General features: G+C 30.0%; 1 protein-coding gene across 5 annotated transcripts in view; it reads right to left on the bottom strand.

Annotated features, from left to right (window-relative positions):
* LOC107452432 (Ran-binding protein 16) overlaps positions 1 to 17,173 on the bottom strand; it is a 186,706-nt gene that overhangs the window by 139,376 nt on the left and 30,157 nt on the right. For all 5 annotated transcript variants that reach the window (XM_071188252.1, XM_016069988.3, XM_016071458.3 and 2 more), the window contains exon 5: positions 8,108 to 8,182. In XM_071188252.1, coding sequence (XP_071044353.1) covers positions 8,108 to 8,182 — 75 coding nt within the window. The remainder of the gene's footprint in view (positions 1 to 8,107; positions 8,183 to 17,173) is intronic.

Here is a 17,173-nt window from a genome sequence, read left to right as displayed (position 1 = left end):
TCTTCAAAATTATCACCATTTTTAAAGCTAAATTTAAGAATTGTCTGACATGTGGGGCATTTAAGACCTTCATCACATCCTTCGAGAGTTTCACCCTATTGTATTAATGTGTCAACAGATCTAGCAGATTTCAAAAGTATTTCCTTTTCTTCAGTTGTGAAATTCACGCTGTCGATTGCATTTTGATCATTTAATCTTGTGATTTATTGCATCTCTGTAATTCTTGAATTTTGTTCATCAAACCTGCAGAATAAACATACAATTCAAGCTGCAGAATAGAATAACAGCAAAATCATTAGCTAGTGAAGCCTGCAAAATGTGCAATAATTTCACGCTTTGACTGTATTTATAAAATACTGAATGGGAAAATCTCCAAAATTATTTTAGCTAAAAAAAGCATTTTAACATGTTCATTGCATCTTCTGTAGAATTTGATTAAAATTGGAAAATACAATTTAAAATGTTTTAAACTTTTAGGTGGCAAACCACTTTTTTCATTAATAAATCAAATACTTTGCACTTAGTCTGTTACTCGTATAACAATAATTTAAAAACATTTGTGTTTTAACCCTCAATGCACGGCAGTCAGATGGGCAGGTGAACATTAATGGTTTCATTTTAACCAACAGATAATCTAAACAAAACAGAAAGAAAACATTAAATCTAAGATCATTTTGTATCTTGAGGTCTCGAATGAAGATCATTAACTCCTTTAACATTAATATATTAGTTCTTAAATATATTTAAAGCTTTAAGGTACATATTTTTTTCCAGCATTAACTCTAAAAGCAAATTAAATCCTGATAATTTTAAAAATTATAGTTATTTGAACTAAATGAAACAAGTTAAAAATTAGGAGAAGCTAAAAATTTTTAATTTCTTCTTACCCATAACTTTGACCCTAACCATCTATTAAAAAAAATTATAAAATTTAAAATTTTGTGATATTGTCCAAAGTAAGTTTTAACAGAATTTCTTTAACTATAAAAGACTCAAATAATTCAACTATTGAGCTTTTGTAGATAGCATAATGCTACATTATTAATACATACATGAATTATAGCTTTTGACATTTAAAAAAAAGTAAATAAATATTTTCTTAATTTACCAAAAAAAAAGCAACACTATAGTCTGTTCAAGGAGAACTGATAGTGAAAGTAAACAAAGCGGCGTGCTATTTGGCGCAATACAGTTGTCTACTTGGCGCCGGAATGATGACAAATAGCGCCTATCAGTCAAGCAAAAACTCTTATTTTTTAGAGAGTTGTTTGTTTCGTCGTGGTGTCTTTTTACAGGTGTTTCATGAGCAATATGGAAAATAAAGTGGTGGATTTAAGTCCTCCTAAAAAACGGCAGAAGAAATCTTACAAAAGTAAAGCTGAGAAAGAAATAATATTGAACATTTAAAAAACAGAAGTGCATTCAAAACCAGATGTTCCAATAATTGATGTGGCTGACCATGCGGCTTCTGCAGCGGGAGTTAGCACAGCTTCTGTTTTCAGAATTATTAAAGAATATAAAAGGGATGGATGGTATATTACATTCCCCAAAGAGAACTAAATCTCGTAAAACTTTTTTGGATGACATTGACGATTTCGTAAAAAATGCTGTAAGAAGAAAAGTTCATCATTTTTTCCGCCGTAATGAAATTCCGATAACAAACAAGTTCTCAAAGCTGTGAACAATGATTCTGATTTACCAAACTGTAAAAGAACATTTTACTCCCTGTTAAAAAAATTAGGCTTCAAACATCAAAAACAAGGACGGAACAGCTCACTCATCGAAAAAGATTAAATAATTTCGTCAAGGCGAATTCTAGCCGATATATATTTAAGAACAATTAACAAAATGAAACAAGAAGGAAGAAAAATTTATTATATGGATGAGACATGGTTGAATGCTGGACATACGCAAGAGAAAGTGTGGAATGATATGTTAATTATTTCGTCAAAACAGGCATTTTTACAGGATTAAAATCGCCTTTTGGTAAAGGTGAGAGACTGATTATTACGCACATTGGTAAAGACGCAGGCTTTTTAAAAGGACTTCTACTTTTTAAATCGAACAAAAACAAGGATTACCACAAGGATATGAATGCAGCATGTTTCGAAGAATGGTTCGAGAAAATTCTACCCTTTCTAGAGCTGAACTCTGTTATTGTGATGGACAATGCACCATTTCACTCTCATAAAGAAAAGAAAAATTCTTAACACATCATCGACAAAGCAAGTAATTAAAGTGATGAAGAAGGTATGCTGAAAACAGAACTACTGGATATAGTGATGGCTCATAAGCACAGATTTGACAAATTCGCAGTGGATGAACTTGCTAGATGTAATAATATAATGATTTTAAGGCTTCTCCCCTATCACGCTGAATTAAATCCAATTGAGCTGATTTGGGCCCAAATGAAAGGTTCAGTGGCCAAAGAAAACAAAACTTTCAAGTTATCGAAAGTAGAAGGATTGTGCATGAGAAGTTTAAATGAAATTGGAGTTGAAAAGTGGAAAAATTTCATAGAGCATACTCAGAAAATCGAAAAAGAGATGTGGGATTTGGACAAAGCCATCGAAAACACTATTAATTCTCTAGTAATAAATATCAATTCAAACGACGAGGATTCTACAAGTTCTGAGAGTGAATCCTGAGATAAGTACCTAGTTTCATGTTTACTTTTAAATGATATAATTATTCATTATTATCCATGATTAATTCATCGTTACTACAGTAATTTTTAAAATTTTGTTCTTTTCCGCATAGTTTAATATAATTATTTTTGTTTTCAGTACAGCTATTAATTATTTACAGAAATTCAAAAGTTACGTAAAATTAAATAATTTTGACACTTGATTCTATTTCCAAAATCTATTGAATTCGAGGTTTACAAACTGCTTTTTCTTTATAGGTTAAGTGGGTGTATTTTTCTTAACAATAGATTTTGTGAGACATATAAAAAAGTTTCAAGTTTCTTTTAGTGTAATTATTTTTGTAATACTTCCCTTAGAAAAATAAAGATAATTAACAGTTTAAAAATACAAAAAAATGCAGTTCCTTCAAATATATTTTTAAATCAATCGGTGAAACATAAAACTATTTTAAATATTATTTAACTTTTAATAAATTCTTAAAAAAATTTTAATTATGAAAACAAAGAGTATTTTTTTAACATATTCGTTCAATTCTATAAGACTTTTACGATGGAATTATAAAAGTTATGTTTTGCATAGATATTTATGCAAAATATATTAAAACTAACTTAATCTAAACTTTAAAAAAAATACATTAAAACTATTCTTAAAATAAAATTATGTATTTACTGAAACAATTAGAAACATATTTTCATGTAAATATTATAATTTTGCACTTTCTTATCTAATTTTAAGGTATCAAAAACCAAACATCGTTTTCATTTTTCTATAAAAACAAAAGCACTGTTGATTCAATTGAAATCGCTCATTCAGCGAAGAAACCGTTGAAGTGGCAAACGTTGGCGATCAAACAGCAACCCTTATGTTTACTTTCACTATCAGTTCTCGATGAACGGACTATAGATGGCTCATGGGAATGTATTTTTTAGTTATAAGCAAATCTCTTATAGCAGAATGACTAAAAATTCAGGTCCTCCAGGTGAGCTCTTTCAATGTGCTTTCTCATTAACAATTTTTACGAAAAAGAACCTCCCTCCCCAGAAAGTTTGCAGAAGTAAAACTTTGTGTCTGAAATTCGTACAAAGGACCCTGTAAACAACCCACCACCACCCTCCTCCCAGACCATGAGAGAGAAAGTTAGAAGCTCAGAAAAGACAACACTTTTCCTAAAGCAACAAAGATAAGATCCAATGTATTTTCCCATCAGTCAGCTATAAGGGACATATTTTAACCTTGCCGAGGTTGAGTAGGTAAGGATTTTTTTAAACCATGAACAGAGTTTTATTGTTCTGTCAGAACATTTTGTTTCTGATAGAAACGAAATTGATTAAGCAGGTGGGGTGGTAATTAATAGTTTCTAGGAACTTGCAAGCAGTTACGCTATGAATTTAGTTTTCTTTGCACCCACATTGTGGTCAGACGTAAGAAAAGAAAAAGACTGCTTTCCTTAGTGAAGAGTAAACGATGTGAAAAGGATGAACAGTAATAAAAAAAAACATTACAAATCATTAATTTAAAATTTTTTTTCCTAAAAAACAAAATTTATTTTTATTAACGCATTTATTTACGTTTTTTTTTTACTTTTTTCCAAATGAAAGTAACGAAGTCTGAAGGCACCATTTGAAAGGGCATACCGGGATAGGTCGTGGTGTCCCAGTCCATCCCTGTCACTACTGATTCTTAGAAAATAGATAACATTCAATACACTTTGCAAAAAAGTCATTGAGTGTTCAAAAGACTTGTTGTGTTCCTTTCAGGAAATTGCAATTTTCAAAAACGTTTGAAAGAAGAATATATACCTTAAACTTATGAAAAAAAGATTTAAAAAAAAAAATTTCAAGGAAAACTTTTAAAAAATTTCAGAAAAAGTAAGGATTTCCTTCAACAGTCTCATCACAAATACAGTGAAACCTCCATTAAGCGGATATTTTTGGGACCGAAAAAATTATCCCTTTAGGATAGTTGTCCATTTATGGGAAGGGTAAAATAATAACAAAATTTAACACCGTAAATTGTTTTTAGAATGTTTTAAAAGATATAGATAGATATAAAGAATCTACATCTGTTTCTATCTACAAAGATATTTATTTAACTTCTAAAAAATACTTTTGCATTAAAAAATATATAAAAGAGTTTGATATAAATACATAATTCTAGATTTAGCCACATATAAATGAATTTTGCTATTAGCACAGATATTCAAGTTAGACATATGATACCGAATAGGAACTTTTAGTCCTCAGCTGGTTTCAATTATTAGGCTTACATCCCCTAACATCTACCTATTCACTTGATAGGAAATGTGGTTTACCTGCTAGAAAGTAAACTTTCCTTGATTCACAGAAAAAAAAGCAATGTATATCTGTAAGTCATGCGTACCCATGGAGTTCATTATTCACAATTGACAATCCATCAAGTGTCTGAATAAATGTTTCATTTATATGAACACCTCAAAGATTATACTTCTGTTCTCTTTTTATACCCCAGTAGTGTTAAATTCAGTCTTCAAATTGATCAGAAAATGAAAGAAATTTTCAGTGGGGTATTTTTTTTTTCATATTTAGAAAAAGTAGAGTCCGGTTTGAAGAGATAGAAAATATTTCAGGGCAAAAATTATCGTCCGCTACGGAAGTGTTTAATTTGCAGAGAATGTACATAATGGTTTATACATAGAAGATTCCCAGGGAATTAAAAATATGTCCGTATTCAGAGGCGGTAATAAACAGGAGCTTTCACTGTACTTGTATTTTTTCCCCAAAAAATAACATTAAACAAGTATAATACTGCCCCACCCTAATTTGGGCATACGGAAAGAAGACCTGCCGCCGCGGCAGCCCTCCCGCACACCAGCACATGCGCCCCGCCAACCACCCAGGTTGGCTAGGCCACACTCGTGGCATTTATTAAAATACAAACAAAAATTACATTTTACAATTGATGGCAACTGAGGAATAGGGTAAGAAATTAAAGTAAAAACAATTTGCTCCGGGAAGCCCACCTTATAGTGCGATTGCCGATGGGACTTCCCTTATAGTGAGCTGGGCAATTATTATTCTACAAAATATGTGAAACATTAGATACATCAGTGTAATCAATAAGAACATCTCCAGACAGTTTCTTAATACCCCAGTTCGCCGTAAAATTTACAAGTTAACACAGCAACAACATGTTAAACAATAAAGCAATTGAATAAAATTACATAAAGAATGGGCAAAAGGCCAAACAATGTAACAATATAAGTATCACACAAAACATAAAACAAGTCAAAGTACTTAATTTAAAAGGTTACGAAGTACAAGTAAAAGTACATACTTTTAACTTTTAGTATCGTTACAAGTAATGTAAGTAAAAGTATTGTTGCATAGTCGGATCACTAAGTCCTCCAACTTCCCATAACAAACAAATACCTCTGGAAGTACTGAATTGGAGAATGATCCTTCTCCAGTTTAAGTCAAAATTACGATCTATGCATGATTGAATGTATGAATGGGTCCGCCTTCTAAAACAGGCTGTGAGATGTGTGTATGGCTGAAGTCGTATTCTCAGCCATAGATAGCGCACCCTTTGCCTTAAACTCGCTTTGTTTTACAAAACAAGCTTGCTGATATTGGCAAGTAGCATTCGAAACAACAAGAGTTTTCTATCAACTCAAGGGGGTTCTTAATGGGTATGAATATATGGAAGCATGTTTTCCTGAGAAATTATCACCCATATTTATTCGTTTTTCAGCATGGGAAGTCAGTTCTTTCGCTCTCTCATAAGTTGTTATAAGATATTTATATTGCTGAATTGCACTTCTACAGTTGAAGATGCCTGGAGCTTAAATTTCACTGGAAAATACTTCGGCTTACTTTTTTTCTGCTGACTGCTTACTAAGCATGAATGCTTACTAAGCTAAAATGAAAATTCAAATCATTTTTGGATACAGTTGATAAGTTAGAAGACTTGTGGAAAGCATATGCGATTCAAAACAATGAGCTATCACCAATGATTTTGGAAGTAATCCTCTCTAATTTGTGCAATAACTCACTTCACTCCTATTAGTTACTTTGCAGTAATTTTTTATTTGCTTCTACAGAATTAAAAAAAAAAAAGAAAAGAAATAGAATGCCAAAAGTAATTACACTTTTTTAAATTTTGTCTGAACTAAAATATTTTTTCTTCTTTATAACTTTATTTTTTGAAGTAATGGGTTGTATTTATTACAAATTTACAGAAGTTATTAACCCTTTCGCGACGGGAAGCGTGAAAGCAAGCTTACCGCTGAGACCGGCAGTCTCTCTTGCGTGTGTTTCAAGGGCCGGAGGGTTTTTTGCTGTTAAGCTTAATTCCATGAAATTACCGAAATATCAATGCGTTGTTTAATATTGTTCTGTAGAGTATTTAAATGACATATGCTTTATATATATTTCTATGGATATTTTATAAACTTAAGTTATTTCTTATTTAAATATATATTTCACACATTTTATTTTCATTATGCACTTATCATTTATTAACATTTAACATTACATATCTGAAAACTAAATATATGACTTAAAGTTCTTTTTTCGCATAATAAATTTTAAAACAGGGGTCTACAAGATCTAAATATCCACAAAAAACTAAACCATAAATCGAAAGTAGCGAAAAAAAAAAACCTCCCCTGATTACTGTAAACAAATACCACGCGCGAATTTAAAGAGCTGTCATGAAACATTCCTTCCCCCTAAAAACCATGTGAATGTACTGTCATCTTGAGTAGAAGGTCAAATCTACATGTATCTGAAATCATATGGACATACAATGCTATCTTATGGAAGAAATTTCGTTTTTTAAAACGTTCCAAAACATTGGCACAAATGAGTGACGACCGGGGGTGAATGAGAAAACACTCTGGCAAACGGGTGTGTCGACTGGGAAAGGAGCGAGTTTCTTGCTGGCATGTATATGTGACAGTCGGCGTGAAAGGGTTAATGTAATATAAAGCGCAAATTTTTAATTTTATTTAATTTATTAAAATGTATTGTGTATTTATTGAAATGAAATATATATATTTATTTACATTAACAGAGCAAATAAAAAAAGTTTGCGTATAGAACAATTTTCCTCGAAAAATTTCAGAACTGATAAGGTGAACAAATTTTCTGTCACCCTTCAAGTTGAGGTTAATGAGGTACGACTATTTTTTTTTCTTGATTTAAAGAAAAATTAGAATATATGCGATCATTTTTCAAAACTTGATTGTTAACAAACTTTCTTAATAAAATAGACATACAAAATAATTATCCTAAATTGATTGATTCCTAGACATATAAAAGAAAAATGAACTAACAAAAAAAGGGAACTAATTAGTGCCAGGTTCAGGAATTAAATTGCTAGAATATAATTGCTAATTCATGAAACTTAAGTGAATGCAGTACAAACATGGCGTACTTACATAATTCAAACATTAAATATAATAGAAATGAAGGACTTACTTCACTGATCTGATTAATTTCACAAGTAATATTTGAAAGCAGCTGCACCGCTATCACACAGTAATCTACAGATCCCTATAAAATATACATGCCATACTTTAAATAATTGAAAATAAGTTTGAAAGTTCATTAAAAGATCAGTTTATTTGAACCATAAGCAAATAATTGACCTAAAAAGAATTTTTTTTTAAATTTAAGGTTATTATGCATTCAGAGTTTTTATTCGTGCATATGTTTGAACAAAAACTGAAGGGTACTATAATAAAAGCTCAAATGTCTGAAATGTGCAAGAATCGGAGATCATATTTTCAAAAATATCTAAAGTTTAAACATTTTGATATTTCCTAATATTTTTATATACATATTTGATATTCTCAATGAAAAAAACTTATCGATTAATAAATATTTTGAAGCTTGATATAAGCATTTTTGTGTAAAAAGAAAAGTTCACCTTATGTATGCTCCTAACATAATCTATACAATAGAAATATAAAAATCAAATACAGATATTTTGAGCTACTAGACTAGATCTATTTTTAACTGATAAATCCATACATTTTCAACAACAACAAAACTATCACACATCATGATACATCACATACCATGTTTATTTTTTAAAAAATTGCATATATATCATGATCTGTATCACAATATATATCTGCTGATATATATTAACAAGCCTTGTTGGAAATCAAAAAACTCCATATACTTAAATATAGAAAATAATTTTTTTATTTTCATATCTTCCTGAGAAAAAAAAATACATCACACCATAAAAACTCAATTTTATCGTAATTTACCCTCACAAAAAATATTGATGAAAGGAGAATTTAAATTAATTGTCTATAAAATATTTTAAAGTAAAAAAAATATGATTTTACTAAGTGAGAGGAAATGCAAGAGAGTAATTATTGAGAATGTAAGAAAAAAAAAGTTATTTTATAGGTAGCTCCTCTTTAAGTACATCTATTTTAAATTAATTATTTACCAATTACCAGATTTACTATGAAAAATACTATGCTATAATAAATACACTGACAATAAAAAGCAGAAATTTATCAGAATCTATCTTTTAAGAGTTTTTTTCCCTAGATCAAAGATCTGGAAAAAGAAATTCAACACAAAAACAGAAGTTTTTAACAAATGTAGATTGTTTGCTCCATTTTTTTATATGGTGCTGAATAATTGAATCTCTGCAAAACTGAAATATAAAATTGGAAACATTCCAGAACAAATGTTTAAAATTAATTTTATAAAATTCCTAGCCTATTACTATTTCAAATAAAGATCTATTAATAAAGGCAAAATTATCACCTATTCATAAAGAAAATGTCAAGAAAAGATGGAGATGAACTGGACATATCATTCTTCTACAACAAGATAGCCCTGCTAACATTGCACTTACTTAGGCAACCGACAGAAAACCTAAAAGAGGAAGGCCCCGACTTACTTGGCAAAAATATGTGAACCAAGATCCATGCAAAGTAAAACTAAATAATAGTAAGAGGCAAGAGAACTGGCTCAGGACAGAGGTGCCTAGAAAAAAAGACCTTATGTGTCAGCTGGCACAAAAAGGATTGGTAGTTAGGTAAAGATCTGGCTGTATCAGCCATTTAATATTTCTAGCAGCCAGTACAAAGTAGCCTTCATCTGAAAGTTGTTACAGATCAAAGAATTAATAATTTTTCTCAGAGATGGGCAAACTGTTTAGTGACAAGCTCATAACCTCCCCTGTAAAACACAAAGGGCAGTCAGGAGAGTCAGCAATGTCTATTCAGCGAGGGTGATTTTGGAGAGTCATATTCATTTACTATTCTAAAATTTGAAGAGAAAATCAGTTAGGGGAGGTCCATGGGAATGAGATTGATAACAACACTGGACCACATTTCTCATGCCACACCAGCAGTTTGGTTCTTTTAACAAATTGGTTTGTAGCCCTGAATGGTGAAAGAAATTTAACTGTAAAGGACAAAGGAAGGCTGTGGAAGCAAGATTCTTTTTTTTTTATAAGCAGGTCCGCCTTCTCATATCAAAATATATCCAAATGGCTGGGAATCCACTGGAAGAAAATCATCCAACCATTGTTGATGAGAACATCAAATTTTTGCTTTACTTCCTTTATACATTTCGACTGATTGATTTGAAAAGAGATAAGTGAAAGCATGGCTGACTGGGAATTAACAAGAAACACTGAATGGTTTAGAGATGCATTGCAGATTGATAGTAGGATAGCAGACTGTTTGATTGCCTTTATCACAGCTTGTGACGCACCCTCTAAAATGATTCAACCGCTTGCCACATGCTCTTTCAAAAGCATGAAAATCAAGCTTGGCTAAAATAACGCAATGCTGACTACAAGGAGTGCATGGTTCATGCTGAAGGAATAACTGTATACAGTATGGGACCCCTAATCCGGCATCCCGAAATTCGGCAGGACCCGAAATTCGGCACATAATCCGATCTATTTTTTTTTTTTTTTAAGAAATTTCTATTAATAAGAGAAAAAAAAATCACTTATACTCTCTTTTGATTTGGAATTTTATTCTGTTGAAGTAAGTAACTTTATTTTATCTTTCTAAAAAAAAAAGCATGAAAAAAAAATCTGTGTCAAAGGAAACATCTGTTTCTAAAGCAGTTTAAAATATCTAAACTGAAAGGGAAAAGTAAAAACACCTGCATTTTCAATGAACAAAATAAAGAAAAGCAAGTTGGAAGAAACAGATCAATCAATCTTGACAGCTGTGCAAGTGCTCTACTGGTTCCCCCCCCCCTTCTTACCCCTTGGTTCCCACATTTCCCTCTCCAGTTTGACCATAAATTAGCCACACCCTTTTGATAATGAAGCTACCATGTGGGATACAAACTGAATTCTATCCCTTTTGCTGCTTTTCTTACTTGATGTAAATTATACTCTTTTGTTTTTTTATTAGTTATTAACTGCTCTTTTTTTTGTTAATTGATAGCTTGTTTTTTTTAATCGTATTTAGTTGTTAGCTTGTTTTTTTATCATTATTTGTTGTTTGCTTATAAAAAATATATACAGTGTAACGTCCCATATCCAGACGTCCCTTTCCCGGAAGGATCGATTTCCCGGACACTTTTTAACAAACAAAAAAAACAAACATCTCTCCTTCTTCCCCTTTCCTTAAAAAAAAAAAAGAAAAAGGTCTTTTGACACATTTTCTCTTTTTCTAGCTTGCACTGAACCTCTGATTTATGCATCGAACCCATAAATCACCAGAAAGGGGAAGTGAAGATCTACCAAAACAATTGAGTGACCGTTAGTGACGCTCCTCCCTTGGAATGTAGGAAAAAGAGGGAGATTTGTTTTCAAAAGACCGCAACTGAGTCTGATTCTGAGAGACATTTCCTGGAACCTTTTTATTGAAAGAAGAAATACTGTGGAAAAGGGTAAACGGGGCAAGCGTTAAGGTGGAGGGGGAGTAAAAATGGAAAATTTGAATAGGTCTAAAAGGATGCATGTCCTTGAGAAACAAAACATTCGTTCTTCTCCATACCATGTAATATTTAGGAGGCGGGGGGAAAAAAGTGGTAACATTCTTTCAGTCATGGAAGAAAAAATAAAGAGAACCCGATCAGCGTGCCCCGCCTTTATGCTTGATTGACAGCCAATGATTGGAGAGAAAACAATAATTTGTTACTTCCCCACCCTCAACTTAAATGATCTCCTCTTTACACTCATTTTCTTTCACAAATAAGGAGGAAATGAATTTTTCTCCTCCACCTACCCACCTTAATGAATGACGGGAATTTCCCTTTCTTGCTTGAATCATTCTAGTTAAAAATGGCGGATTATTATTTTCATATGTCAATTTTTTTTCGTTTTCTATATTTTAAGCAGTAATATTTTTTTCTAATATTTCATATTTTATTGATTAGATATTCTAATACTAAAACATTATTCCCCTTAAAAATAATGTTTATTTATTTTTTGCTTCTTAGATTTAGATCATTTTAAGCTTTGTTCCAGAATGACATGAATTTCCTCTTCCTGCTGGAATCGTTCTAGTTCAAAATGGCGGATTAATATTTTCATAACTGTTAAATTTTTTTCGTTTTCCATATTTTCAGCAATATTTTTTTTCTAATATTTTATATTTGATTGATTAGATATTCTAATGCTAAAACATTATTCCCCTTAAAAATAATGTTTATTTATTATTTTCTTCTTAGATTCAGATCGTTTATTAAATCATTTTAAGCTTTGTTAACCTTGGGGGTCTATTGTACGGAAAAATCTATAATACGGACTTCTGGAAGTCCCACCGATTCCGGATACGCGACTTTACACTGTATTGTTATTTCTATTCTATAGATAATATTTTAATTAATGAGATTTCTTAAGATAGGACAGTTTTAAATTCACCTACTACGATCAAAACTTAACTAAATTTTTTGGAATTAATTAATTTTCTGAAATTAGCAGTATAATTGAATTATTGTAATATATGGGTGCCATATTGGAATTTCCGAAAGAGATCCGAAATTCGGCAAATTCCGAAATACGGAATTTCGTCGGTCCCGTGAGTGCCAGATTTGGGGTCCTATACTGTATAATAAGGACTAGAACACATACAATGATTCAAAACATTACTTTAATAGTACATTTAACGCAATGCATAATTATCATGACAACATCAAAACAATAACTTAAACAAACGAATATGATGATGAATGAACATGTGGCGATAACAGCACACAAAAAGCGATAACAATGATAAGCAGTGGCAAATAAGATATAGTGATAAGCAGTGGAGTACAGATGGCAGCACTAATAAACTCGTATAATTTATGCAACTAAATGCTTGATATCAACTATTAGGAATTCCAAGAAAAGATAAATACATGCAAACAAAACCAGTCTGAAACAATCTGAGTTTACAAAAACCAATCTGAAAATCAGAGGTTTTGTTTTTCATTTCAAGAAAATAAATTAGGCGGTTCACAATTCGTGCTCACAACGAACTATAGGGGGCGTTGATGTACGAGACGAATACCTGCAATTTCTATATGAAAACTCATTCAGTTGCTCTGGAGACATCTTTAATGTAGCGTGTAGCACTGTAACGTTCCTTCCTTATTGTGGCTTATTAAATTTTAAAAATAAAAATGTTTGATATTCTTTCCTATGCAAGCGAAAACAAAATGGTATCTCTTTGTTTTTTTAAGAGAAGGAACTTCCAAAACACTTCGGAAAAATATTTGTATATAAACAGAAAAAAAATATGTATCTTCTTATTAGATTTAAAACTTAATACCTGCAAAATCGTTTTACAAAATTTAATGACATAACATGAAAGGCCTATTTAAACTTTACACTCAAAAGTGTTATGTATCATATTACTTCAAACATTGAAATATGTAAAAAGTATACATAAGCCCATAATTTTACATCATTTAATTTTGCAAAAGAAGTTTTTTGACAACACTTTTTATGAATAAACTTTAAGTTTCAATAAAAACCATTATTTATAAACTAAAAAACACAAAATAAAAAATGCTTATGAAAAACAAAAAGATTCTAAAAATTCCTCAAATTAAAATAAAAAGCTTTCATGTTTTGTTTTTTTTTTCATTCTTAATCAGATGCAGAAAACCATTCTATAGAGAATTATCATCAAATTAGAAAAAAATTATTTAGGAGTAAATTTTTTATTATAAAAATCATACACTCACCTGATTTAAAAATTCAGAGAATTCCAAAATATGTTCTTCCTTTGAAAACTTTATTCTCAAATAATATATACATAGATTATCCCTTCATTACTTTAAGCTGACACACCACACAATAAAATTTTATAATTGCAAGATCTCAATATGAATTTCAATATGTAACTTAAAAACAGAATAGCTGAATTCTAGTTGAATTTTTCATCCATACTTTTCTGAATCATATTACTTCAAACATTAGAATATGCAAGAAGTATATATAAACACATAATGTTATAACCATTTAATTTTTCAAAAAAAAGTATTTTGACAGCAATTTTTATCAAATAATTATAAACCAAAAAAACGTAAAATAAAGGATTTTTAGGATAAAAAAACGATTCTAAACATTCCTCATATTATTCTTAGTTCTTAATCAGACGTAAAAAACCATTCTGTAGAGAACTATCATCAAAACAGAAAAAAATTTATTGACAAGCACATTTTTTATTATAAAACTCATAACACTTACTTGTTTTATAAATCCAGAGTCCAAATGAAATGTTCTTTGCTTGAAGATTTTATTTTCAAATAATATATACACAGATTATCCCTTCATTACTTTTAGATAACAAACCACACAAAAAAAATTTATAATTGTAAAATCTCTATATGAATTTCAATATGCAGCTTAAAAACAGGATAACTGAATTCAAGTTGAAATTATTCTTTCAAAACAAAATATACTTGCCAAGAAAACGATAAAAATTGATTAATAATAAGCACAAATGATACAATTTCAAGTAATTCGGATGATTCTTTATTGTTGTTTTCCGAATTATATAGATACAAAAATATGTACTATTCTATAAAGAAAAAGAATATTCTATAACTATTGCAGTTCTGCACGTTCTGAAATCATATTTTTCATTGGAATAAAGAAATATATTGACTTCACTCTAATTCGTAATGAATTGAAGACAAAAAAAATTTATTTTACCGTAATACACACATCTGTAACAGTATGCAATCCCGAAATCAGAAGTTATCAATTGCAAGTTTGTTGACAATAAAAGTTCAAAATTAATGAGAAATTTTTCTTCGAATGCTTGGCGTGTTCTATTTCAATTTTCAAAAAGATTTATCAATGTTCTCGGGAGTTTTTTCAAGTTCTTCTACCTTTTCCTCAGGGAAATTTTGCTCCTAAGAAAATGGCGTCCGACTCTGTCAATGATTCTGATAGAACTAAATGAAAACTCAATAAATAAAAGCCTGAAATAACCTATCCGCTAGAGGGCGTACTCGAGCATTGCAATTGCAAATCATATATTCCATTAACTTGTAGCAAGCATTTGTTAAAGAAATGGGCCTGTAACTTGATGGATGCTCAATATCGTTAAATGGTCTCAAAATCGGGACAGTGATAACTTTACTCCACTGAGCAGGAACATGTGTTTTCCAGATAGTGTTAAAGAAAAAGAGAATTGTACGTTTAGCATTACTCGTAAATTCGCAAAACAAATTACACTTTGGGGGAAGAATTGGTGAACCATTTTTTCCACTGTAGAGAATAACTTTAACTGATTACTTTAAACTGATTACTTTAAGTAAGGCTCGCTTTATTATACAATAGTAATACTTATTTAAATATTCAAACAAGCAATAAATTGTGTAAAATTCTATTCCAATAAGGATTTTTTTTTTCGAAAACAGATTCAATTTTAGAGAAATTTTTAAAATGAACAAAAACCAGGAGAATTTTAATTATACCATTAGACCAGGAGAAAATGGCAAAACAGAGTAGCCTACCGGTAAATCAGTAGAGTTGGCAGCTTGTACTTTTTGGATATTTTCTGCAGGAATGATTTTCTAATCCATTCTACTTTTTTTTCTCTTACAGGTAAAAATTTTGCGAAGCGATTCATTAATTTTTTATAGTAACAAAAATTTGGTGGCAATTTTTTTTTTAAATTAGATCAAAATTTTACTCAGTACTGTCTGAATTTACCCTGAAACTTGCTTGCCCGATTGGACACATTAAGCACCTCTGATTTATAATACAGTTAATGTTATGATAAAAATTCCTAGTTTTCTAGTGCAATTTTTAATCAGGAAACTTTGATTTTTTTATTTGAAAAGTCAAATATTACATTTTCTGAGTAAAAAAGTATCCTTGAATGAGGATGGACACATGGAAAAAATTCAACAAAATGTAGAACTTTTACAATAAATAATTGTAGTAGATGTTAGAGTTATTTAAATTGAATCTCAATAACCGATTACTGCTATTGACAAGTTTAAAACTGGTTATTTTCCAGTGTGATTTAAGAATAATCCCGGTTTTTGTAAAAAAAAATGCAACTTTTCCTTACTAAGCAAAATGAAATTCCCTGAAAATTCAAGGTTTTCCCTGACCTGTGGAAGCCCTGAAAAATCTAATTATTATGTAGTAATGAAACTAATAATTTTATTTTTTAAAAATCTAATTATTATGAAGTAATGAAACTATGAACTCAAGGAAGGCGTCAATCACAAATCTAAAATTTTTAGCTACACTTATGACAGTTTAGTCATATACCACAAAATTTTGCCACTTTTAAATGTTTATACAGAATAATAAAGTGCCATATCCGGAACATCAATTTCCCGGAAAGGTCTATTTTCAGGACACTTATTAACAAACGAAATAAACAAACATCTTTTCACCTTCTCCTTTTCCAAAAAAAATTATTTTAAATAAAAATTTGCACGTTTCTAAAGTATGTTTTGCTGATAATAAAATATAATTGATGTTGTTCATTTTTGGATAATCTTATGTTGAAATTATGATTACTTTCCAGCCATCCAATCTTATATCAGAAAATGAGTAATGGTCTTGTTTTGTTTAAATTTTGAATAAGTTTTTAAGAAATTAAATACTTTACATTAATGGATTTTTGGATTTCTCAATGTAAAGGAAAAACCAAAAACATAATTTTTTGCAGCCACATACAGTTATGACTTAAAATGAAATAATAAACTTTTGACTTTTTTTATAATTTTGAATTAGTTTTTGAGTTATTACATTTTTAAATTTCGAACCTCGTAAGTAGTTGTAAGATTGAGGAACCATACTTAGCAGGAAATTTGTATAGCACACTGATTTTTCAAAAGAATAAACCCATAATTTAAATTTATTTTCTTAAAAGTTAATTTTTTCGAATTAACTGTATTATTTTAGTTTAATTATTACTGTGAAAACTATAATATTAATGATAAAATAAATATATATATCTTATGCTATTATATCCAGGGATGAGAGTAGTCAGAAAGTAAAAAAGAGGAAATCCAAAAAAAAAAAAAAAAAAAAAAAAAAAAAAAAAAAAAAAAAAAAAAAAAAAAAAAAAAAAAAAAAAA

This window comes from Parasteatoda tepidariorum, chromosome X2 (assembly GCF_043381705.1).
Source record: "Parasteatoda tepidariorum isolate YZ-2023 chromosome X2, CAS_Ptep_4.0, whole genome shotgun sequence".
NCBI lineage: Eukaryota > Metazoa > Arthropoda > Arachnida > Araneae > Theridiidae > Parasteatoda > Parasteatoda tepidariorum.
The sequence above is the reverse complement of the archived record's forward strand: the minus strand, read 5'-3'. Positions and strand labels throughout refer to the sequence as shown.